The sequence below is a fragment of the Anolis sagrei genome, chromosome 9, assembly GCF_037176765.1.
Source record: "Anolis sagrei isolate rAnoSag1 chromosome 9, rAnoSag1.mat, whole genome shotgun sequence".
Taxonomy (NCBI): domain Eukaryota; kingdom Metazoa; phylum Chordata; class Lepidosauria; order Squamata; family Dactyloidae; genus Anolis; species Anolis sagrei.
Window position 1 is genome coordinate 11,800,304 of NC_090029.1, and position 24,804 is coordinate 11,825,107.

At 42.6% G+C, this 24,804-nt stretch overlaps 1 protein-coding gene across 3 annotated transcripts in view; it reads right to left on the reverse strand.

Moving 5' to 3' along the window:
• The window catches only part of CHRNA5 (cholinergic receptor nicotinic alpha 5 subunit), a 32,034-nt gene extending 10,325 nt beyond the window's left edge, over window positions 1-21,709 (reverse strand). For all 3 annotated transcript variants that reach the window (XM_060755713.2, XM_060755712.2, XM_060755711.2), the window contains exons 1-4: window positions 21,511-21,709; window positions 5,318-5,469; window positions 3,373-3,417; window positions 1,088-1,197 (exon numbers count right to left, since the gene is read on the reverse strand). In XM_060755713.2, coding sequence (XP_060611696.2) covers window positions 1,088-1,197; window positions 3,373-3,417; window positions 5,318-5,469; window positions 21,511-21,619 — 416 coding nt within the window. In that variant the 5' untranslated portion in view covers window positions 21,620-21,709. The remainder of the gene's footprint in view (window positions 1-1,087; window positions 1,198-3,372; window positions 3,418-5,317; window positions 5,470-21,510) is intronic.
• Between the last annotated feature and the right edge of the window lie 3,095 nt (window positions 21,710-24,804).

Consider the following 24,804-nt stretch of genomic DNA (forward strand, 5'->3'; position numbering starts at 1 on the left):
TCGCCGATACATCACATAGTCTTAGACACTTGGGAAGTGTCCGATGTGTGATCCAACAGCCAGCAGAGTGACCTTGTTTGCTGTGGACTCATCTTGTTGTGTTTCAAATAATAATCATCATCATCAACAACAACTTTATTTGTCCTATGTCCCTAAAGGGACTCAGGGCAATTTTCAACATGTAAGGCAAAACATTCAATTGCTGGAAAGAAACCAATTACACCAAAATAAACACATTCGATAATATAACACAACCTATAGTAGTCTTACTTATCCAACCTTTGCTTATCCGACATTCCATCTTATCCAACACTCTAATCTGACACCCCTTTCCTCCAGCATTTCCCCTTCAATTTTTTTTTTTATTTGTGTCAGGAGCGACTTGAGAAACTGCATGTCACTTCTGGTGTGAGAAGAGAATTGGCCGTCTGCAAGGACGTTGCCCAGGGGACTCCTGGATGTTTTGATGTTTTACCATCCTTGTGGGATGCTTCTCTCATGTCTCTGCATGGGAAGCTGGAGCTGACAGAGGGAGCTCATCCGCGCTCTCCCCGGATTTGAACCTCTGGCCTGTGGGTCTACAGTCCTGCTGGCACAAGGGTTTAACCCATTGCACCACTGGGGGCTCCCCTTCAATTAAAGGAGCGCATTTCCCCAACTTTCTCACCATTCATAATGGCTTCTTGAGGTACGGTCGCAGCTGGCGCACAAGCTTTAACTGTGCAAAGGCCCTCCCGGCCACACCTGAGCATCAGTGCTGAATCCAGGAGGACCCCCAAACTGCAGACTTGTGTCCTTGGGGGGAGTGACCCCAATCGGCCTCACGACTGACCAGGAGAACCTCTTGTCTGGATCAAGCTTCAACTTGTATATTCAATTTGGTTAAAATGGTTAAAAATAGGGGATTAAATGGGATTTCATTTAACAGCATTGCGGATGTTAGAGATGCCAGGTTCATCCTCAATAACAGACTAAAATCTTTAAAACTTTTTAGTGTCATATCTATTTTTTTAAAGGCTGACTTCTAAAAATAATGAAGGTACAAATCTTGAATGAAAACAACTATTACAAAACACTGAACACTTACTTGTCATACAAAACGATGTCAGGGATCCATATGGAATCAGAAGGAACGCGGATAGACGTGATTCCAGCATAGTCTTTGGGGTCCCACTTCAGCTTTACATCAACCCATTCCTACAACAAGATAATCCTTTTTTAAAATATCATTTTTCAACTGTTAACTTAGTATAAAAAACAACCTGTGATTTGTATAACACTTGCTGACCAAAAGGTGGGCGATGTGAATCTGGGGAGCGGGGTGAGCTCCCGCTGTTAGCCCCAGCCATTCGAAAAAATGCAAATGTTAGTAGATCAATAGGTACCACTCTGGTGGGAAGGTAACGGCACTCCATGCAGTCATGCTGGCCACATAATCGTGGAGGTGCCTACGGACAATGTCAGCTCTTCGGCTTAGAAATTGAGATGAGCATCAGAGTCCCAGAATCGGACACGACTAGACTTAATGTCAAGGGGGAAACCTTTATCTTTTTACCTTGCCAAAATTATTCATTATTTAAATTGCTAATTACTATTATTTAAAAATCATTACACAAATTCAGCAGCAACATAACACAAAAAGAACTTTTTAAAAAAAACTTTTAGACTATATGTTATTGTCTATATGTGAGTTATATTAATTATATTGCTTTATTTGCTTATTGCTTTGTTGTTTACTGGTGTGTTTTTGGGCTTGGCCTCATGCAAGCTGCCCCGAGTCCCCTGGCGAGATAGTGACAGGGTATAAACAAAGTTATTATTATTATTATTATTATTATTATTATTATTAAGACTTTGCAAAACCCAAGAAAAGTGGTACAAGATTCTCTGTCATTGCTTCCAATTATATCAACAAATTACAATTATTTTCTAGAAAGATTAAACAATTTGGTCAGATAATCCCTTCCATTATCACTTTTGCAGTCTCACTATATGGAAGCAAGCATTTTTTTAGATCGGTTGTCCCTTAATTCATGCACCAACTACAATATGTGGTAACCCTGTTACAGTACAGAAGTATGGTCTGCCCCGTGCAGTGGGTTTTACATCCATGTAAATGCAGATAGGAACAACAGCCTGAACATAGCAAGCTGGATACTCTTTTTTTCCAAATAAATTTTTATTGATTTTACCATAAAAGAATATAACAAACATAAACAACATCGAATATAAAAAGTAAAAAAAAAAAACAAAGAAAAAGGATAAAGAAGGCCATGTCCCCACCATTCCCCTTACCCATTTTCACCTACTATACTTTGGGTTAGGAGAAAGAGAAAAAAGAGAGTGAGAAAAGAGAAAAAGTAAAATAGTATATACATTTAAAATTTTGACTTCCGCTGTTCTGGAACGGCTGTTCCAGGGGCTCCAATTTTGTGCTTTGCACTGAGTGTTTGTTCATTGTCCTAAGTTGCAGGGATTTTGCAGCAGGGTGGCTTCCTGTTATAATTTGCATTCATAGGACAAGCCACCTGTCAATAATAGTTAGGATCCCTGGTCCCGCCCCTGTCTGGTTTTGGAGGGAAGGGGCCATTTTTCAGTTAGTCTCAAAAAGGAAGTCTATGCAGAGGATGTATACAGACATCCTCCTGTACAAAGGCTTCGTCCCTTAAGACTTTCCGGGGGAGAACAGTCTTGAGAGCCTCTGAAGATTCTCAAAGGTTCCCGGGAAACAGCCTTACAGCCCTGAGGAATTCCGGAGGGAATCACAGCTCAAACCATCAAAGCAGCTAAGTGATTACAAGCCTTTTGATGGGTTCGCTCGGCGTTGAGACGTAGTTCAGCCCGGCAGCGAATCCACATCAATAAGGTTTAGGTTCACAGCAGCCTGGGAGGAGCTAGAAAGGGGGAATTTTCCTTTTAACAAAGTTTTTGAAGATAGTGCCTGTTTCCTGTAAACAAGATTGCAAGATCCAATAGACTGTTAAGCCTGTTTGTTCATTAATAAAGAACTGTTATATTTATCAAGTCTCATAAAGACTGCTTAATAAGGGAGATCCCCCTAAAGGCTTATTTTCGGGGGCCCTGGCTTCCCGCTGGATCCAAGCCATACATCCTCTTTTACAGGCACTTCATTTCAGGTCCAGCGGCAACAGAACACCCGCTCTTCTTCCTTTGCTAGTTTTTGTCATGTTCCCTCTTCTCCTCTCGAAAATATTAAGGGGGGGGGGGGGAATATGTCCGTAAAAAAAACAAACAAAAAAAACAACAAGCTGGATACTCTTAAATTGCTGCATTGAAACCCAGTTATCTAATCACATCTCCACGCATAATAGAAAGTGATTGCTTGTTTTGTTTGTCATGTAGTAAGCTTACCTGCCTCAACCAAACATTTGTGGTCATCAGCTGATTTTTCTCATCCTGTTGGAAAAGTAAAGCAACATGTAGGATACATGACTTACAAGCTTTTCTCTGCTCTCAACAATGGTTGGAAACATACAGCATCCTTTGTACAACTATCTTAGGGAACACATAGGCCACTAATTTAGTGTGTTATGGATGTCTGGCAACGTGGGAGCTTCAGTATCTGCAGGAGTTTAGCTATTTGAGTCGCCTGAGGGCTGAGAAAAGCGGTATATAAATAAAGTAAATATATATTTATTTCATATCCAAAGCATTGCATAAATAAGTATAAAACTGAAAATGCTAATGTTTACCATCGTGCTAATGCTTACAATCTGTCTTGCCGAGTTGCCTGCAATAACTGGATTAGACAAATGTTTTAAAAATATGTTTACTTTGTGATGAATTGCAGTAGCGTTAATGCCCTTAGCATTTAGGCTAGGGGTTCTCAATCTGTGGGTCCCTCCCCAGGTGTTTTGGCCTACAACTGATTTCATCAGTTTTTTATTGGCTATTTTGTGCACTGCTTGAAAAGAGAGTGACTAGATATATACTAAGGATAATTGCCAATCAGTTAAATGGGACTTGCTAGTAAGAATACATATTTAGGACTAAGCTGCCCAATTCAAATGATGGTTTAGATACACTATAGATGGAGTAAATGTTATCATAAAACTTTGTTCCCTTTTAAAATCCTCCGTATGAATTGAAAAGGATTTCTTGTATGAACTACATGTTCTGTTTTGGGGTAGAATTACAAAGGGGCCACTGTGGTGTAGTATTTTGAGTTTTGGACTCTGTAAACGAGAAGTAGAAGAAGAGAATGTATTGTCTAAAAGAAGATGTTTCATATATATATTCGTATGCTCTTCCACAAACACCAGTATCACCTTTCGTCCATGCCCCAGCATTATTTCCAATTTTAACTCTACATTTGGCCTTCCCACTGTTTTTAATTGTGTGTTGTCTTATTGATAATCTTGTGTATTTTATTGTTTATGTTTTTAAATTGCTTGTATTGTTGTTATTATTGCTTGTATTGTTGTGTTTGGGCTCGGCCTCATGTAAGCTGCACCGAGTCCCTTGGGGAGATGGTAGCGGGGTACCAATAAAGTGTTATTATTATCATTATTATTATTATCATTATTATTATTATCATTATTATTATTATTATTATTAATCCCAGAAATCCAGCCATTAGAATTTTTGGGAGTTGAAGGCAAAGCCGCCTGGGGAGCCACAGGTTGAGAACCACTGGTTTAGGTATTTATTTATGTATTTATTTATTTACAGTATTTATATTCCGCCCTTCTCACCTCGCAGGGGACTCAGGGCAGATTACAATGTACATATACATGGCAAACATTCAATGTCATAGACACACAACATATATAGACAGACACTCAGAGGCTATTTAACATTCCAGCCTTTCTTGAGGGTATTCTGGCCACCAGGGGAGCTGTCGCTTCACCGTCCATTTATGACACTGATGAAGTACTTCCTCATTCTTTGCATGCTTGCTGGAGATTTTTATGGCCTCGTAAATTAGTTAAATTTGCCTCCCCACATAAGTGGTACCTAAATTTCCTACTTGACAGATGCAACTGTTTTTCAGGCTGCAAAGGTCGACAGCAAGCTACACTCACTCCGACCCGGGCTGGCTTCAAACTCATGACCTTTTGGTCAGTAGAGATCTTAATGCAGCTGACTCCCAACTAGCTGTGCCACAGTCCTGGTGCCACAGTCCTGATATTTCTCCTTCTCCTTACATACATCTCCTCCAGTCTACATCAGCCTTTTCCATCAACATCTTTTCCATGTGATAAAGAGGCTCCATGTCACACTCTTCACAACATTTGCCTCCGATAACTAACTATATTGTGCAAAATAGCAACATAGCAGCAGTCTTTAAACATACCACATCCACCAACTGGGAAATCGCAAGGCCAAATTTCACTCTGATGGTATCGTTCAAGCGCTCCACCGGACGTACCCATCTTTCATAGTCTTCAAATAGGTACTTAAATAAGCGGTCTTCACTCTTAGCAATGAAAGAAGGTTCGGATGTACCTGTGAAAAAAAGCAAGTTTGATGACACTGGTACTTATAAAACACACAATTTATTATCTCTTCTATATATTACTACCTGCACTACAAAAGGGATATTGAGGCATCTAGAAAGTATTTAATTCCATCAGCCTTGCCTTCAAAAAATCCTGCAAATCTCTTGGGAAAACAGATGGACAAATGCCAGCATGCTGGAATAAGCAAAGACCACCAGCACTGAAGCCGTGCTCCTAGGCCATCAACTCCACTGGACCAGCCACATTGTCCGGATGCCCAATCACCGTCTCCCAAAGCAGTTACTCTACTCCCAACTCAAGTATAGAAAACGGAAGGCTGGTGGACAGGAAAAGTGATTTAAAGATGGGCTTAATGCTAACTGTGGCATAGACACCAAAAACTGGGAAGACCTGGCCCTTGAGCACTCTGACTGGAGGTCAGTGTGGGAGGTTTGCCCCAGTTCTGTCGTTGGTGGGGTTCAGAACGCTCTTTGATTGTAGGTGAACTATAAATCCCAGTAACAACAACTCCCAAATGTCACTGTCTATTTCCCCCAAACTCCATCTGTGTTCATATTTGGGCATATGGAATATTCATGCCAAGTTTGGTCCAGATCCATCATTGTTTGAGTCCATGGTAGTCTCTGGAGGTAGGTGAACTACTACTCCCAAACTCAAGGTCAATACCCACCAAACCCTTCCAGTATTTTCTGTTGGTCATGGGAGTTCTGTGTGCCAAGTTTGGTTCAATTCCATCGTTGATGGAGTTCAGAATGCTCTTTGATTGTAGGTGAACTATAAATCCCAGCAACTACAACTCCCAAATGACAAAATCATAATTTTTTGAGTGATGGTTACTCCTTGTGTTGTGAGATGTTTTGTTGCCAAATTTGGTGTGATTTCGTTCATTGGTTATTTTGTTTTTAAGGTACTCATTATGCACAGAGCATTTATAGATAGATAGATAGATAGATAGATAGATAGATAGATAGATAGATAGATGAGGATATAATGATCAGAAGCTTCAAACTTATATGATTTTGGAACATAATTCGTGCTACTAAAAATGGTAGAAGAAACAGCAGCAGACACAAAAAGGGTGGATTGCTCCTGACGCAACGTAAGTTTGGCTTTCCCGCAACATCTATCATGGCAGAAGAAAGGGGTATTTACGTAAACACCAGCATCCTATAACCAAGGATATATTTGTCGGGTGGATTTTGCAAGCTTAACAATGAACCAAGAGGAAATGGAAGCACGACTTGGTTACTTAAAGAGCGCAATTCAGCATGTATATGGCATGCCTTATTATAGCACCCCCTCCCTCTCTGTCCGCTGGCTGCCTCGGATTAAGAGCTTAACAGAGCAGAGAAATGATCCCTTCTGAATCGTTTGGAAAGTGTCTGACATTGTGTAGACATCAGTGTAGGTGAGGATAATTACTCAAGTGGTGGCCTCACAAGCTATCTGGCAAAGTCATTGTCAATAACAATGATGCTCCAGGCGACGCTCATCTAATGTGTCGGGTTTGAAAGGGTCCCCTTGTGGGTTTCACCAGCCATCTGTTCAGGGGAGAAGAAATTATGCTAAGTGAACAGGCTGATCCGATATTCCGAAATAAGCCCTGCCTGAGCCCAAGCACGCATAGAACATTCCAAAGCAATACAATGTAAATCTCCGGTCCAGCGTACCTGTCTGAACATATCTTCTTCTACGTCCCACCTCGGAGTTTAAGATCTTCTGGGGAGGCCCTGCTCTCGGCCCCGCCTCTGTCTCAAACATGTTTGGTGGAGACGAGGGACAGGGCCTTCTTGGTGGTGGCCCCCCACCTGAGAAATTCACTTCCCGGGGAAATTAGGTCATCATCATCCCTCCTCACTTTTAGAAAGAAGGTAAAAACGTAGATGTGGGAACAGGCCTTCGGGCAATTAGGTTAAAAGGACAATTGACAATGTTGACTATAGATTGGAAGTGGATTTATTATTTACTAGCCTTCCCCTGCCACGCATTGCTGTGGCCTACTCATGGGGGTTCTGTGTGGGAGGTTTGGCCCAATTCTATCGTTAGTGAGATTCAGAATGCTCTGTGATTGTAGGTGAACTATAAATCTCAGCAACTACAATTCCCAAATGTCAAGATTCTATTTTCCCCAAACTCCACCAGTGTTCACATTTGGGCATATTGAGTATTCGTGTAGAGTTTGGTCCAGATCCATCATTGTTCACAGTGATTTCTGGATGTAGCTGAACTACAACTCCAAAACCAAAAGGACACTGCCCACCAAACCCTTCTAGTATTTTCTGTTGGTCATGGGAGAACTGTGTGCCAAGTTTGGTTCAGTTCCATCGTTGGTGGGGTTCAGAATGCCCTTTGATTGTAGGTGAACTATAAATTGTAGCAACTACAACTCCCAAATGACAAAATCAATTTTTTTGAGTGAAGGGCATACATTGGGTTATTAGGTGTCTTGTGTCCAAATTTGGTGTCAATTCACCCAGTGGTTTTTGAGTTCTGTTAATCCCACAAACGAACATTACATTTTTATTTATATAGATTTATTTTTGTCGTGTCTGGAGCCCCCGGTGACGCAGTGGGTTAATCCCCTTTGCCGGCAGGACTGAATTTGGAGAGAGTGCAGATGAGCTCCCTCTGTCAGCTCCAGCTCCCCATGCGGGGACATGAGAGAACCCAGACAAGGATGGTAAAACATCAAAAACATTTGAGCATCCCCTGGGCAACGTCCTTGCAGATGGCCAATTCTCTCACACCAGAAGCGACTTGGAAGTGGATTATGGATAGGTTAAACGCCGTACTCAATCATAGTATACAGCTATTTAAATAGCCACCAGACTGATAATAGCTCAGTGGACTGTAAGTATACTGTTTTAATCTTTATGTCTTTATGTTTATGCTTTTAACTGTTATAATTGCTGTTTTGTATTTTATTATGAGGCATCGAATTGTTGCCAATTGGAAGTCGCCCTGAGTCCCCCCCCCCCCAGGGTTGAGAAGGGGGGGGGAGTGTTCTAAATAAATAAATAAATAAATAGGAATGCTCCAGAAGAGCTGGATTTTCTGACCATACCCAAAACCAGAATTAGCTGATGAAAGGAGAAAAGGCATGAAGAGGCCAAAGGTAATGAAACATGCATCTGCACTCTCCAAGTAATGCCGCTTGACATGACTTTCACGGCTATGGCTCGATGCTACGGGATCGGGACAGTTGTACTTTTACAAGGTCTCCAGCCTGCTCAGACAAAGCATGCTAGTGCATCACCAAACTGCAACTCCCGGGATTTCACAGCATTGGGCCAAGGAAATTCAAGCAGGGTCAAAAATGTGTTAATTCAACAGTGAAGATTCATCCAACAAGTTGCATGAAAAAAAGCTCAGAAACAAGAACAAAAGGAAAGAAAAAAGAATTGTGAAAGGTAAAGAAAGATGGTTACAATGCCTATTAGTCGAAGGCTTTCATGGCCAGAATCACTGGGTTGTTGTAGGTTTTTTCAGGCTATATGGCCATGTTCTAGAGGCATTATCTCCTGATGTTTCACTTGCATCTATCGCAAGCATCCTCAGAGGTATGCTTGCCATAGATGCAAGTGCAACATCAGGAGAGAATGCCTCGAGAACATGACCATATAGCCTGAAAAAACCTACAACAACCCAATGCATATTAGTATTATACGTGAGTTATTAATTACATAGATTTATGGACAGAAATTGCAGGTATGTGCCTTTGAGCCATTTTTTGATTTATGGAAGCCCGATGGCAATGATTTCTTGGCTGGCTTTGTTCTGAGAGGGGTTGCCTGCCTGCATGCCTTTTCCTTTCCTTTCCCTTCCCCTTCCTTTCCCCTTTCCTTTCCTTTCCCCTTTCCTTTTCCCCTTTCCACTTTCCTTTTCTCCTTTCCCCTTTCCTTCCCTCCTTTCCCCTTTCCTTTTCCCCTTTCCTTTCCTTTTCACCTTCCCCCTTTCTTTTCCCCTTTCCTTTTCCCCTTCCCTTTCTTTCCTTCCTTCCTTCCTTCCTTCCTTCCTTCCTTCCTTCCTTCCTTCGAGACAGTGGTTCTCAACCTTCCTAATGCTGAAACCCCTTAATACACGTCCTCTTGTGGTGATGACCCCCAACCATAACATTATTTTTGTTGCTACTTCATAACTTTCTTTTTGCTCCTGTTATGAATTGTAATATAAATATCTAATATGCAGGATGCATTTTCATTCACTGGACCAAATTTGGCACAAATACCCAATACGACCAAATCTGAATTCTGGTGGGGTTGAGATTGATTTTGCCATTTGGGAGTTGTAGTTGCTGGGATTTATAGTTCATCTACAATCAAAGAGCATTCTGAACCACACCATTGATTGAACTGAACCAAACTTGGCACACTAAACTTCCACAAACAATAGAAAATACTGGAAGGGTTTGGTGGGCATTGACCTTGAGTTTGAGAGTTGTAGTTCACTTACATCCAGAGAGCACTGTGGACTCAAACAATGATGGATCTGGACCAAACTTGGCACGGATACTCAATATGCCCAAATGTGAACAGTGGTGGAGTTTGGGGAAAACAGACCTTGACATTTGGGGTTGTAGTTACTGGGATTTATAGTTCACCTACAATCAAGGAGCATTCTGAAACCCACCAATGATAGAATTGGGCCAAACTTCCCCCGCAGAACCCACATAACCAACAGAAAATACTGTGTTTTCTAGTGGTCTTTGGTGATCCCTCTGACACCCCCTTGTGGACTCCCCCCCCCCCAGAGGTCTCGATCCCAAGGTTGAGAAACGCTGCTCTGAGAGAATATGACTTGACCAAGGTGATCCAGTGGGTTTCCATGGCTCAGTGGGGATTCAAATCCAGTATCCTAGATCAATCTGAAGCCACTATACCACACTGGCTCTCGTGGGTAGATTTACTGACAATTTATGGAAATAAGTATGCAAATTGCACACAGCCCTCAGGCTTCAAGCAAGCAGCAGATCAAGCACCCAGCGCTGCAGAAGTTGTGTATTGCTGCACTGTTTATAGCTGCACTATTGTATAACAACTACCTTCCCAAGAGACAAGAACCTCTCTAGTCTTTCGCGGTAAAATGATACTGACTTTCGCAATGACAATTGCCGATGCATCCACATAAGCATTTTCACTCTGGAGAACCTAGTGTTATATAACCACTCTCTGTAATTTCTCTGCAGGAACCTGGGGAAAATTCCTTATCTGAAGCACCCATAAGACAATCAAGAGAAAGGAAAACCACAAAAGGAAGACTTTTGAAAATAGCAGTTTTTCCTTAAAGTACGATTTTCCCCAAAATGATTTTAAACTCCTGGTTATGGACAAACATATAATGGAAGAGGGGTGCGTTGAATCATGCTTAAATAAAAGAGCAAGTTGTATTTCATCTTATATAAATAAAAATGTAATGTTCGTTTGTGGGATTAACATAACTCAAAACCCACTGGGGGAATTATTGACACCAAATTTAGACACAAGACACCTAACAACCCAATGTATGTCCTTCACTCATAAAACACTGAAAAACACAGCAGAGGGGACTTTAAAAGCCCCCCAAAAGCTAAATGGCAATACAGAAAAAAGGGAAGAAAGAGGGAGGGAAGGGGAGAAAAGAAAGAAAGAAAGATGGAGGAAGGGAAAGAAAGAAGGAAAGGAAAAAAGGAAGCATGGAAGCAAAGAGGGAAGGAAAGAAAGAGGTAGAGAAGGAAGAAAGGAGAGAAAGAGGGAGGGAAAGAAAAAGGGGGAAGGAAGGAAAGAAAGTTAGAGAAGGAAGGAAGGGGAGAAGGAAAGCAAAAAGGGAAAGAAGGAAGGAAAGGGAGCGAAGGAAGGGGGAAGATGTAGAGAAAGAGGGAGGAAAGGAAAGAAGGAAAGAGAGAAGGAAGAAAAGAGAGACAGCAGAAGAGAAAGTACAAGGGGGAAGGAAGGAATGAGGGAGTGAAGGAAGGAGGGAAAGAAGGAGAGAAAAAGGGAAGGTTGGCCACAGCAACGCGTGGCGGGTACAGCTAGTACTAGATAACCTGCAAAATGATTCTGGAATACTTCAACAAGCACTTCTATTCCTCCACTTTAACTAGAAGGTACCTTGACTTTCTACACATTTACTTGGAATTAAATCCTACCAAGTTCAACAAAGCTTAAGTTTTTAGTTATTTGATGTCTAAATGTTAGGATGCCCCATCCATCGTAACATTTAGGAAACGGGTGAAGACGTGGCTGTGGAGTCAGGCCTTCGAGGAATGAGACAACACCATAGGACTCTGGAAAAGGGCTGCCTGTTTCATGAACAAAATACAAGTCAAAACATCTAACTGGCCTCCTTTTGTGTTGTTCTTATCTGCCTTAAAATTCAAATTTAAAATTTAAAAAGTGCTGGACATGATCAAGATAAGGCAAATTAGGAGAGGGTTTTCAGAGAAAGATGAGGGCGCGCAGACAATCCTAAGTCAATATTAAAGTGCATTTGAGGACATATTGCTAAGAGTTTTCCTTATTCTGGGAAGGTACACTGGAACAACCATGTTTTCAGGCTCCTCCTAAAGACTGCCAGCGTTGGGGCATGTCTGATGTCCTTAGGGAGTGAATTCCAGAGTCGAGGGGCCACTACTGAGAAGGCCCTCTCCCTCGTCCCCACTGATCGCGCCTGCGATGAAGGTGGGAGCGTGAGCAGGGCCTCTCCAAATGATCGAAGAGATTGTGTGGGTTCGTACACAGAAATGCGGTCACGCAGGTAGGCGGGTCCCAAATTGTTCAGTCACCTATGGATGTGAGAGCTGGACCAGAAGGAAGGCTGAGCGAAGGAAGAGAGATGCTTTTGAACTGTGGTGCTGGAGGAAAGTTCTGAGAGTGCCTTGGACTGCGAGAAGATCCAACCAGTCCATACTTCAGGAAATAAAGCCCGACTGCTCATTGGAGGGAAGGAGACTAGAGACAAAGTTGAAGTATTTTGGCCACATCATGAGAAGAAAGGAAAGCTTAGAGAAGGGAATGATGGAAGGAAAAAGGAAGAGGGGCCGACCAAGGGCAAGGCGGGTGGGATGGCATCCTTGAAGTGACTGGATTGACCTTGAAGGAGCTGGGGGTGTGACGGCCGACAAGGAGCTCTGGCGTGGGCTGGTCCAGGAGGTCACGAAGAGTTGGAAACAACTGACTGAATGAACAACAACAAAATCTGCTCAATGTGACAGTTTTAAATCGATTTTTGTTAGAATTTCTCCCAGAAAAGAAAAAAAAAATAAAAAGCTGACCCCATATTTTAGTCTTTAATAATTAAACACATGCACAACTGGTTTGATGTGAGTTTTTTGGGTAGTATGGCCATGTTCAAGAAGCATCCTCTCCTGATGTTTCGCCCACATCTATGGCAGCCCCTTTGGAGGCTGCCTGCCATACTCAAATTTTGTTCAATGCTTATCCCACCAGCCAAACTTATGTAGAGATTTGAGCACTGAACTAAGACTCTACAGACCAGGGTTTGAATCACCGCTGGCAAGTCTCAGCCTCAAAGGAAGGCAAATGTGAAACCACCTGAACAAATCGTGTCTTGGAAATCTCATAATAGAGTCACCTTAAGTTAGAAATAGCTTGAAATCATGCAACAATAACCCCCTAACAAGTAAAGCACATAGCTCAAATATATAAATAAAAAAAATCTGGATTCAGCTGAAATTGGAAAGCCTCTTGTTCTGAGAAAGGCACATTCTATAATCGTATTGCTCTCACTGTTAACAGATACAATTTTGCATACATTTTATTTGTTTTGTCACATAATGTTGTTTTAAGACAAACTCATCTCTGAATTATAAACCTTAACAGAATTAAACAAAGCAGATTCCCCATTCCTGGTAAATACGTAGGAAACGGTTTCACGATTAAGATACATAACTTATTTATGAGGGGGAAGAAAAGGCAAACGTCTACAAACAGGGAAGCAAATCCTGCAGATGTAACATTTTTAGTGTCGAGAGAAAGCAAATGGCTTAACTGTGAAAACCTAATGAGCAAAAGCAAGGCGTACAGACAGAAGCGACCAAGCTGGGTGACCTTTTTGTGTTTAGGAAACAACTACAAGATTTAAAAAGGGAGAGAACGTAAGTGTGTGTGTGTGTGTGTGTGTGTGTATATATATATATAAGCATTGGGGATGCTTATACTTCACTCTCCCATGCATACCAATCTGGATCGGAGCTGTGCATGAGAATAAAAAAGGAAATGCTTTAAGCTGCACAAAAATATTTAATGGGCTATGCAGATTAACACTAGTTCCTTCTATAAATATATTTTGGGAATATGCAAAGTGAAATGCATATTCTGTGCTTTACTAATAATGTAGTATAATATAATATATTGTATATACATATAATATTTATAATATTATAATGCAATGCAATATAATACTAATAATTATAAGACAATATTATAATTATATATTTTATATTACATGTAATATTACTAATAATAGTACAATAGTACAATATATAATACTGATATCTTACTATACTAATAATATAATATATTGTATGTATATATATCTTGTAAGCCGCTCTGAGTTCCCTTAGGGGTGAGAAGGGCGGCATATAGACGTCGTAAATAAATAATCAGGGTATTAAAAAGGAGGTTAAAGATTAATTTTTCAAACAACGAAGAAGGGTTTTTTCTTTCACAACAGCCTAGGCATTATTTTCGAAAATCTGTTTAATCTGGATCTGATGAAACCATTTTTCATACTATTTTATTTTATCTATAAAGCATCTAAATATTTTCTGGTAATCTTTCATTCTATATCCCACTCCCTATGTCAGCAGTGCTCATGTTTACAACCCTCAATTGTCCCTTAAATCAGATTTCAACCATCCGCCCAAGGCAAGGAAGCATCTACGCTACGAGCACCAAAAGATGTTATGTGCCATGATGCCTTTTAATCCGGAGAGGATGCACAAGAGGGACAAGTATGTTTTGTTTCATAAAACCTGAACTAGAACAACATTGCTTGGTAATTCCAGTCTCCTCTATGCAGTCCACTGCACCAGGGTGAGCCTAGGAGAAAAATGAAGTCAGGACGAACTCTTTGCAGAGCAGCACAAAGTGGAGGCTGAGTGATGCTTCCAAACTGAAAGGAGCAGTATCAGGAACAGATCATATTTTTGAAAAGGACTGCATTTGCCGTTTTTCCTTTCCATTTGTCCTTTTCCTTTGCACCAACAAGAAGCCAATAACGCCCAAACCGGTTCATTCTGACCCAGAAGTAAGCTTCCATCTGTTTAGTATCTCTTGCTTCTCAGAACAAATGCCAAATTAGTATCTGAGACCACCATATACAATCCAGATTATCTGCTTTGAAGTGGATTATATGGCAGTGTAGACTCAAATAATAATAATAATAACAATAACAATAAGGAGAAAAACATGGCTGTGGCTCACAAATGGGACTCTGAAAAAGGAGACAAAGGAGGGCCTGATTCTGGCAACCCGAGAACAAGCCATTAGAACCAATGCCATCAGAGCCAGAATGGAAAAGGCAACGACAGATCCCAAGTGTAGGCTCTGCAAGGAAGCAGATGAAACAATAGATCCCATCCTCAGCTGCTGCAAGATGATCACGCACACAGACTACAAGCAGAGGCACAACACTGTTGCTCAGATGATTCATTGGAACTTGTGCCACAAATACCATCTGCCTGAGACAAAGAACTGGTGGGATCACAAGCCGGAAAAGTTACAGAGAATGAACACTCCAAACTCCTCTGGGACTTCCGGATTCAGACAGACAGAGTTTTGGAGCACAAGATTCCTGACCTCACAACCGTGTTAAAAAAACAAAGTATGGATCGTAGATGTCGCAATCCCAGGTGACAGCAGGATTGAAGAGAAACAACTGGGAAAGCTGACAGATATGAGGATTTAAAGATCGAACTGCAAAGACTTTGGCACAAGCCAGTCAAGGTGGTCCCAGTGGTGATCGGCACACTGGGTGCAGTTTCTAAAGATCTAGGCCTGCACTTAAACACAATTGGCGCTGACAAAATTACCATCTGCCAGCTGCAGAAGGCCACCTTACTGGGATCTGCATGCATTATTCGCAGATACATCACACAGTCCTAGACACTTGGGAAGCGTCCGACGTGTGATCCAATACAACAGCCAGCAGCCAGTCTGCTGTGGACTCATCTTGTTGTGTATCAAATTATTATTATTATTATTATTATTATTATTATTATTATTATAGATTAAAGTGCAAAAAATACAATGCAGAGCAGAACAGAAAACTGGCAAAAGAAGGTTCTCTCATGGACAAAGAAAAAACATGGATGTGGCTCAAAATTGGAACTTGGAAAAAAAAAGAGACCAAGAGCCTCATTCCTGCAGCCCAAGAACAGGAAAATAGAACCAATGCCATCAAAGCCAGAATTGAAAAGTTGATAACACATTCAAAGTGTAAACTCTGCAAGGAAGTAGACAAAGTGATGGATCACATACTCAGTTGCTGCAAGAAGATCATGCAGATGGACTACAAGCAGAGGCATAATACCATTATTCAGGTGATCCATTGGAACTTGTGCCAAAATTACCATCTCCCTGTGACAAGGAACTGGTGGGATCACAAGTCTGAAAATGACCACATCAAACTACTCTGGAACTTCCAAATTCAGACTGACAGTTTTGGAGCACAATACTCCTGACTTTACAATCGTGGGGAAAAACCACAATCGTCAATGTTGCAATCCCAGGCGACAGCAGAACTGACCAGAAGCAACTGGAAAAGCTGACACGATATGAGGATTTAAAGATCGAACTGTAAAGACTCTGGCACAAGGCAGTCAAGGTGGTCCCAGTGGTGATCGGCACATTGGGTGCAGGGCCTCAAGACCTTGGCCTGCACTTAAACACAATCGCCACTGACAAAATTACCATTTGTCAGCTGCAAAAGGCCACCTTATTTGGATCTGCACACATTATTTGCCAATACATCACACAGTCCTAGACACTTAGGATGTATTTGACATGTGATCAAATACAAAAGCCAGCATCTTGTTTGCTGTTCACTAATAATTATTATTATTATATTGATTTATACCCTTCTTTACCTCCACAAAGGGGACTCAAAGTGGCTTGTCACAAAAGCGTTCGTATACAATTTAAAATATCAAAATATGCAAACATTAAAATAGAATTCAACACAAACACTAAAAACCAGTTAAAATCCATTAAAACATATTCAAAGTTAAAAATTACAGCACTCCCAGACTATATACTGTAGATTATCTGCTTTTATAATCTTATTATATGGCAATGAAGAAGGGGCTTGACACCCCGATCCTTTGCACCTGAAGAAGTGGATTGAAATCTATGGAAAGCTCATGTCGAAACACATCGAATAAATGAATAAAAAGAGTGCTAATCCTGTCTTCTTTGGAACATTTAACAAGGAAACATTTCCTATCCTCACTTGCACAAAAATACCAATGCAAATAATTGCATTCCTGGTCATATAATAACTGCAATCTTTGTGGAGATTAATACTGCAACCTTTAACTTGCTTACCTGGGAATAAACCTCACTGATGTCTCATGCAAACATGCATAGGTCTACACAGGCCCTTCTACACCACCATGTAATCCAGATTATCAAAGCAGATAATTCACATTATCTACTTTGAAATGGACTATACGAGTCCATCATTTTGGACTTCAACTCCCACAATTCCTAACAGCCTACCCGGTGTTAGGAATTGTGGGAGTTGAAGTCCAAAATACCTGGAGAGCTGAAGTTTGCCCATGCCTGGTCTACACTGCCATATAATCCAGTTCAAAGCAGATAATCTGGATTGTATATGGTAGAGTAGAAGGGGGCACAGTTTTAACCCCTTGAACCCCAATAATAATAATAATAATAATAATAATAATAATAATAATAATAAATATTTATGCCCCACCACCATCTCCCTGAAGGGACTTGGGGAAGCTTACATGAGGCCAACCCCAATGAGGATTCCCACAAATAAGACAAACACCAGATAATAAATGCATAAACCTGTCGTTGATTTAAATATCTCCTTTCAACCCTAACTTAAAAAAGCAACGTCTAAGCAAGCACTCAATCTCTATTTGTTTTTAAATTGTAAAACGTGCCTTGTTATCCAACTGACAAGTCAGTGGCTGAGATCAAGTTCTATTGATTATGGTAAAGCCTGAATTTAATCCTTCACAAACAGTCAATTCACAATGAATTGCATTACTTCACATCCCACTTTTCCTCCACAAATTTGGACTCGGCTCCTTCACTGAATCTAATCCTATGCAAACAAGACAGTCCATTAAGTGCTATATTTATGTCCTACATTTTCTCAGATTGGGTCTCAGCGGCTGTCTTGGTTCTCATCCTATGCAAACAAGGTAAACAGGCTATCAATATTGCATGTATTCATATCCAGCTCCCATTGGGGTTCCACTCCTACATTGGATCCAATCCTATGCAAACAACACAACGCTCAAGGATGGATTCCCATTCACTTTCCTGCCCAAACTGGGACTCCATTGCGGCATCAATCCTATAGATGCTCATAAAGAGTGATAAGATATAAGGATAAGAAATAAAAATTATTATAATTATGATTATTACCCAAAATAATATACAATACTGTACTATGTAAGTTTCATAGGATTGCCAGACATCAACAAAAAACATGAATTCACATATGTCACTGTCATTCATACACACTTTTTATATAGAACATACAGTATATATCTATACATTTTACATTTCTATATAGTATACTGCATATATATGTGTGTGTGTTACCTTTTTTGTGTCAGAAGCAACTTGAGAATATATTAATATAGAACACTAAAAACCTCTAGAAAATTAATTAGGTTGCCAGATATATATGTGTGTGTGTGTTTACACATATGTATATAAAATTAGTACCAATAATAATATACAACGCTAAGAAACTCTATGAGTTTCATTGAGTTGCCAGATATTTATTTATATATATATATATATATATATATATATATATATCTGGAGCACCCAGTGGCATAGTGGGTTAAACCGCTGAGCTGCTGAACTTGCTGACCAAAAGGTCAGTGGTTTGAATCTGGGGAACGGGGTGAGCTCCTGTATGTGTGTGTATATAATATACTATTATTAATACTTATAATACTATACAACACTAAGAACCTCTATAAGATTCAAAGGGTTGCCAGATATATATACACACACACACAAAGAAACACAGACATTTCTATATAGTATACTGTGTGTGTGTATATATATGTAATGTATATCTATATAAATAAAAATGTAATGTTAATTTGTGGGATTAACATAACTCAAAAACCACTGGGCGAAGTGACACCAAACTTGGACACCATACACATACCAGGCCAACGAGTGACCATCACTCATAAACACACTGAAAAACACAGTGGAAGCGACTTAAAAAGCAAAAAAAAAAAAACCCAAAACATTACAACGCATGCGCAAAACCACATATATTCACAGATACACATATACAGGGCCGTAGCCAGAAAAAAAATTCGGGGAGGGTTGACAATTTCAGCGGGGGGGTTGACAATTTCGGGGGGGGGGGGGTTTGACAATTTCGGCGAGGGTTGAAAATTTCGGGGGGGGGGGGGGTTGAAACCTGCCTCCTAGCTCACGCTAAAGCAAAGAGCACAGCAGGGGGCAGAGCAGCCTTCAATAGCCTGCAGCTCCGCCCCTGTCAACCACCTCCACCAAGTCTGGCCTCCTTAATGAGAGCATTCAACACACACCAACTTGGTTGCTTCACTACATCAGCTATTGCTGCAAGTAATGAGAGTGTGAATAAATTAAATCCAGACAAGACAGAGGTACTCCTGGTCAGTCGCAAGGCCGAACAGGGTATAGGGTTACAGCCTGTGCTGGACGGGGTCGCACTCCCCTTGAAGGCGCAGGTTCGCAGCTTGGGTGTGACCCTGGACTCATCGCTGAGCCTGGAGCCCCAGGTTTCAGCGGTGACCAGGGGAGCATTTGCACAGCTCCGGCTCGTGCGCCAGCTGCGCCCGTATCTTGGGAAGTCTGACTTGGCCACGGTGGTACACGCTTTGGTCACATCCCGCCTCGACTACTGCAACGCTCTCTACGTGGGGCTGCCCTTGAAGACGGCCCGGAAGCTCCAGCTAGTCCAGCGCGCGGCAGCCATGTTGTTAACCGGAGCGGGACGCAGGGAGCGCACAACGCCCTTGCTGTCCCAGCTCCACTGGCTGCCGATCAGCTACCGGGCCCAATTCAAGGTGCTGGTGCTAACCTACAAAGCCCTAAACGGTTCCGGCCCAAAATACCTTGAGTACCGCATCTCGGCCTATGAGCCCACGAGGACCTTGAGATCATCCGGGGAGGCCTTTCTCTCGGTCCCGCCTGCCTCACAGGCACGCTTGGCGGGGACTAGAGAGCGGGCCTTCTCGGTGGTGGCCCCCCGGCTGTGGAACTCCCTCCCTGCTGAAATTAGACAGGCGCCTTCCCTCATGGCCTTCCGCAAGGGCCTGAAGACCTGGCTCTTCGAAAAAGCCTTCAATTAAGTGCTATGCTTTGGTATGACCACCGGATTGGACTAGGACTATGAGATTGATTATGACCCAAACAGGACGAAGCGGATTTTTAGCTTAATTATCTGTGTGTCGGTTAGATGTATGTTATGACCCTGAATCTACTGTAACTGTTGTCTTTATGTTCTATGTTCTGTACACCGCCACGAGTCGCCTTCGGGCTGAGAGTGGCGGTTAACAAATGCAAATAATAATAATAATAATAATAATAATAATAATAATAAATAATAAATTGTCAATATTTGCTTGAGATAGTGCTTGCAGTTCTGGAGGGACTTAATTTTTTGCATCTCATAGACTTAGCAGCATGGGGATTTGGTTAACCAGTTAAAATTCATGAGAAAACCAGTTTTTTAAAAAAAATCTGAAACATTTCGGGGGGGGGGGTTGAACCCCTGAAACCACCCCCTCGCTACAGGCCTGCACATATATACACATGTACACAAATCTATACACACACACATATACACAAATATTCACACACATATAGACAAATACACAAATCTATACACACACATATACACATACACACACACACACATATGTGTATAGGTTTTCCTATACACACATATATACCCATATACACAAATAAATACACACACACATATGTGTATAGGTTTTCCTATACACACATATATACCCATATACACAAATAAATACACACACACATATGTGTATAGTTTTCCCCCTGACATTAAGTCCAGTCATATCCAATTCTGGAATTTAGTGCTCATTTCCATATGTGTACATATGGGTCCACTGCGGGGGTTGAGAAGGGTGGGGTACAAATAATTGAAATATGTAAAAAATAAGTATATACACACACACATATACACACCTGTACACACGCAAAACACATATACAAAGACTGTGCCAACGCAACGTGTTTATATATACACATTTCTATACAGTATACTGTAAATATATATATAATAGCAATGTGTGTGTGTGTATATATATATATATCCTTTAATAATATGTGACACTTAAGAAACTCTCTAAGATTCATAGGTTTGCCAGATAGTTTATATATATAGATATAGATATATGATAGTATATGTATATACACCACACAAGAAATTAATGTATAATACAGAAACCATAACAAAATTAATAAAGTTTAATAAACAATTTAGTAATTAATATATATACACACACATATATAGGCAGGGACCAGCTTGGGCCCTCCCTCCTTCCCTCCCTCCAGGTGTTTTGGACTACAACTCCCACAATTCCTAACAGCCTACCGGCTGTTAGGAATTGTGGGAGTTGTAGTCCAAAACACCTGGAGGGAGGGAAGGAGGGAGGGCCCAAGCTGGTCCTGAGAGAAAGTTCAGAGAGACTTCCTCACGGCCAGGCCTTCTCCTGCTGCCTCTCCTTCGGTGTCCTCTCCCCACAATAAGGGACAAGGGGCGGGAAGGGGGGCTCCCTCGTTACCCAGGGAAGGCGCTCCACCGCCGCTCCCGTCGGGGCCTTCCCAGTACGAAGAGGAAGGGGCCACGAGGAGGAGGAAGAAGGCGAGGAGGAGGAGGAAGGCTCCTGCCATGGCTCCTCAGGAAGAAGGGACGCCTCAGGCTCCTCCGCTGCGGCACCGGCAGAAAGCGCCTCAGAGTCCCGCCGCTCAACCACTGAGGACGAGGCCCCGCCCACTCTGAGGAAGATCCAATCACAACTGTCGAAGCCCTCCAATGGGCGGAGGGAAAAGGGAAGGGGCGGGGTCTAGACTAAAGCTCCTCCCACTCTGCTTAATTTACCTCACTCAAGAGTCGAAGCCCTCCAATGGGCGGAGGGAAAAGGGAAAGGGGCGGGATCTAGACAAAGCTCCGCCCACTCTGCTTATTTTGCCTCAGGAAGCTGCAATCACTCAAGAGTCGAAGCCCTCCAATGGGCGGAGGGAAAAGGGGAGGGGGCGGGGTCTAGACAAAGCTCCGCCCACTCTGCTTATTTTGCCTCAGGAAGTTCCAATCACTCGAGTCGAAGCCCTCCAATGGGCGGAGGGGAAAGGGAAGGGGGCGGGGTCTAGACAAAGCTCCTCCCACTCGATTTATTTTACCTCAGGAAGCTCCAATCACTCAAGAGTCAAATCCCTCCAATGGGCGGAATGAAAAGGGAAGGGGGGCGGGGTCTAGACAAAGCTCCTCCCACTCTGCTTATTTTACCTCAGGCAGCTCCAATCACTCAACTGTCGGAAAAAAGGACACGCCTACAACTGGGCGGAGGGGAAAGGGGCGGGGTCTTCCCAAAGCTCCTCCCACTCCGTTTAGGAAGCTCCAATCACTCAATGGCCGAAACCCTCAACTGGACGGAGGAAAATGGGGAAAGGGGCGGGGTCTGTACAAAACTCCTCCCACTATGCTTATCCAATCATTCAATGGTCGAAAGGGACGCCACGCCTCCAAGTGGGCGGGGACAATAGGGAAAGGGGCTGGGCCTTCAGCTAAGCTCCTCCTACTCTGCTTATTTTACCTCAGAAGCTCCAATCACTTCAGGTCCGGAGGGGAGGAGGATAGGGGCGTGGTCTCACTATAACTCCTCCCACTCTGCTTATTTTACCTCAGGCAGCTGCAATGGGAAAAAAAGGACACGCCCTCAACTGAGCGGAGGAGGGGGAAAGGGGCGGAGTCTCCCCAAAACTCTTCCCACTCTACTTATTTTACCTCAGCTCCAATCATTCAATGGCCGCCACGCCTCCAAGTGGGCGGGGACAGTGGGGAAAGGGGCTGGGCCTCAGCCAAGCTCCTCCCACTCTGCTTATTTTACCTCAGGCAGCTCCAATTATTCAACAGTCGAAAGCAAAGCCACGCCCTCAACTGGGTGGAGGGAAAGGGCGGAGTCTCGCCAAAGCTCCTCCCACTCCGTTTATTTTGCCTCAGGAAGCTCCTGTCGCTCAAGAGCTGAGGCCATGCCCCCATTGGGCGGAAGGAAATGGGGCGGGGCCTCGTCGAAACAAGCGCTTTTGGCTTCTATTCATTTTATCAGAAGCCACGCCTCCAACTGGGCGGAGTAAAAGTGAAGGGGCGTGGCCTCGCCAGCTTCTTCACCCCGCCCACTGCATTCATTTCACTACCAAGCCCCGCCCCTGAGTGCTAGGCCACGCCCCCAAGTGGGCGGGGAAAGGGTGAGGCCTCACCAACCCAATCCCTGCTGGCTCCTCCCACTCTTGAGAGGTTGTTTCTCTGGCTGAGGGGAAGCCACGCCCCCAAGGGAGTTAAAATGGGATCAAACTGCAACAATTCCACAGTGTAGACACCCCTAATGGAGTCGTGTGAAAGGGGCCCTAAGGGTTATGTCTGATGGGACTCACAGTCCTTGCAACATCAGGAAGGCGAAACAATTCGGCCGAATAAATGAAAGCCTGAAAGGCCAATGCCAAAATATGCGCTGCCAATTAATTTTTGCAAATGGGTAATATGCACTTGACATTATCCTTCAGAGAGTTTCAAATAGGATCATAAAATTCCGACGTGCAGGTACAGCTATACCAGGAGCTCCAATTGTGTTTGCTTTGCATTGAATGTTTGTTGTAGTCCTAAGTTTCAGGGACTCTGCAGATAGGTGGCTTCTTTTGGCTGCAATCATAGGGCAAGCCACTTGTCAATTATCGTTAGGTTCCCTGGTCCCGCCCCCTTTTTGGGTTTTGTAGGGAATAGGAGCCATTTTGAGCCAGTCCACACAGAGAAGCTTTCCATGCAGGACATAATACCAAGGGTTCCTGTAGAAAGCTTCGTCTTCTACGGCTTGGCGGGGGAGATATACAGCCTACAGCTTGACTGGGGTTATACAGCCCTACAGCTCCTTTGCTGAGGGACTTCAGTCAGCCATCACTGAAACCTGAACTCCTCCTTTTTTCGCTTGGAAGTCTACAAAGCTCTGCTTGGTAAGGGTCACTCGCGGAAGCCAGAAGCAGTTGGTACCGGGTGCAGGGGCTCCACGCCAACAGAGGCAAAGACAGACTGCCCAGATTAGAAGTTAAGGATTAGCTAAAATACAATTTATGAAGATAGTGCCTGTTCCCTGTGGACAAGATTGAGAGAGAGAGCCAATAGACTGTTAAGAAAGCTTTAAAGTACCTGTTTGTTTTCATTAATAAAGAACTTTGTTGAACCTTTAAGCAATCTAAAGACTCTGTTTTAAGGAAATCCAAGGGCCTTTAATCTGAGGCAGCCCCGGCATCCCGTTGGGCACACGGAATTTATGTCCTGTCTACAGTCTTATGCACAGGCCCAGCGTGTGACAGCACATCCGCTGTTTGGTCTTCGGGCCTCACTAAGAGGAAATGGTTGGAAATAAAGTGTAATGTTAGATGATATATTGCATCTCCAAAGCATAAGCGAAAAACAATCAGATTTCCAATCCTTCTGAGTTCCCCCAAAATGAGAAAGTGATGAAAGTTTGCGATCTTCATCTTGACAACGTTTGGGTGGGTGTATATCACAAAGCGAAGGCAGCCGTCGTTGCTCTGGAATGTCAAAGATATTAAGTGCCTGAGGTTGATCACAGCGCATTGCAATCAATATTGTGAAATAATATATGGAGGGGAAAAAGCAAAGCAAGCAGCTTCGTCTAAATTGTTTTTGGCCTCCGCTACACTCCCTCATTCACACAACGGACGTGCCATTTATTTCTCCTTTAAAGAGTCCGGCCAGGGTTTTTAATTATTCAAAGTAAGGGCACTGGTTGTATATAAATAATGGTCTAAATCAGAGCCAGTGTGAGGTAGTGGTTTGAATG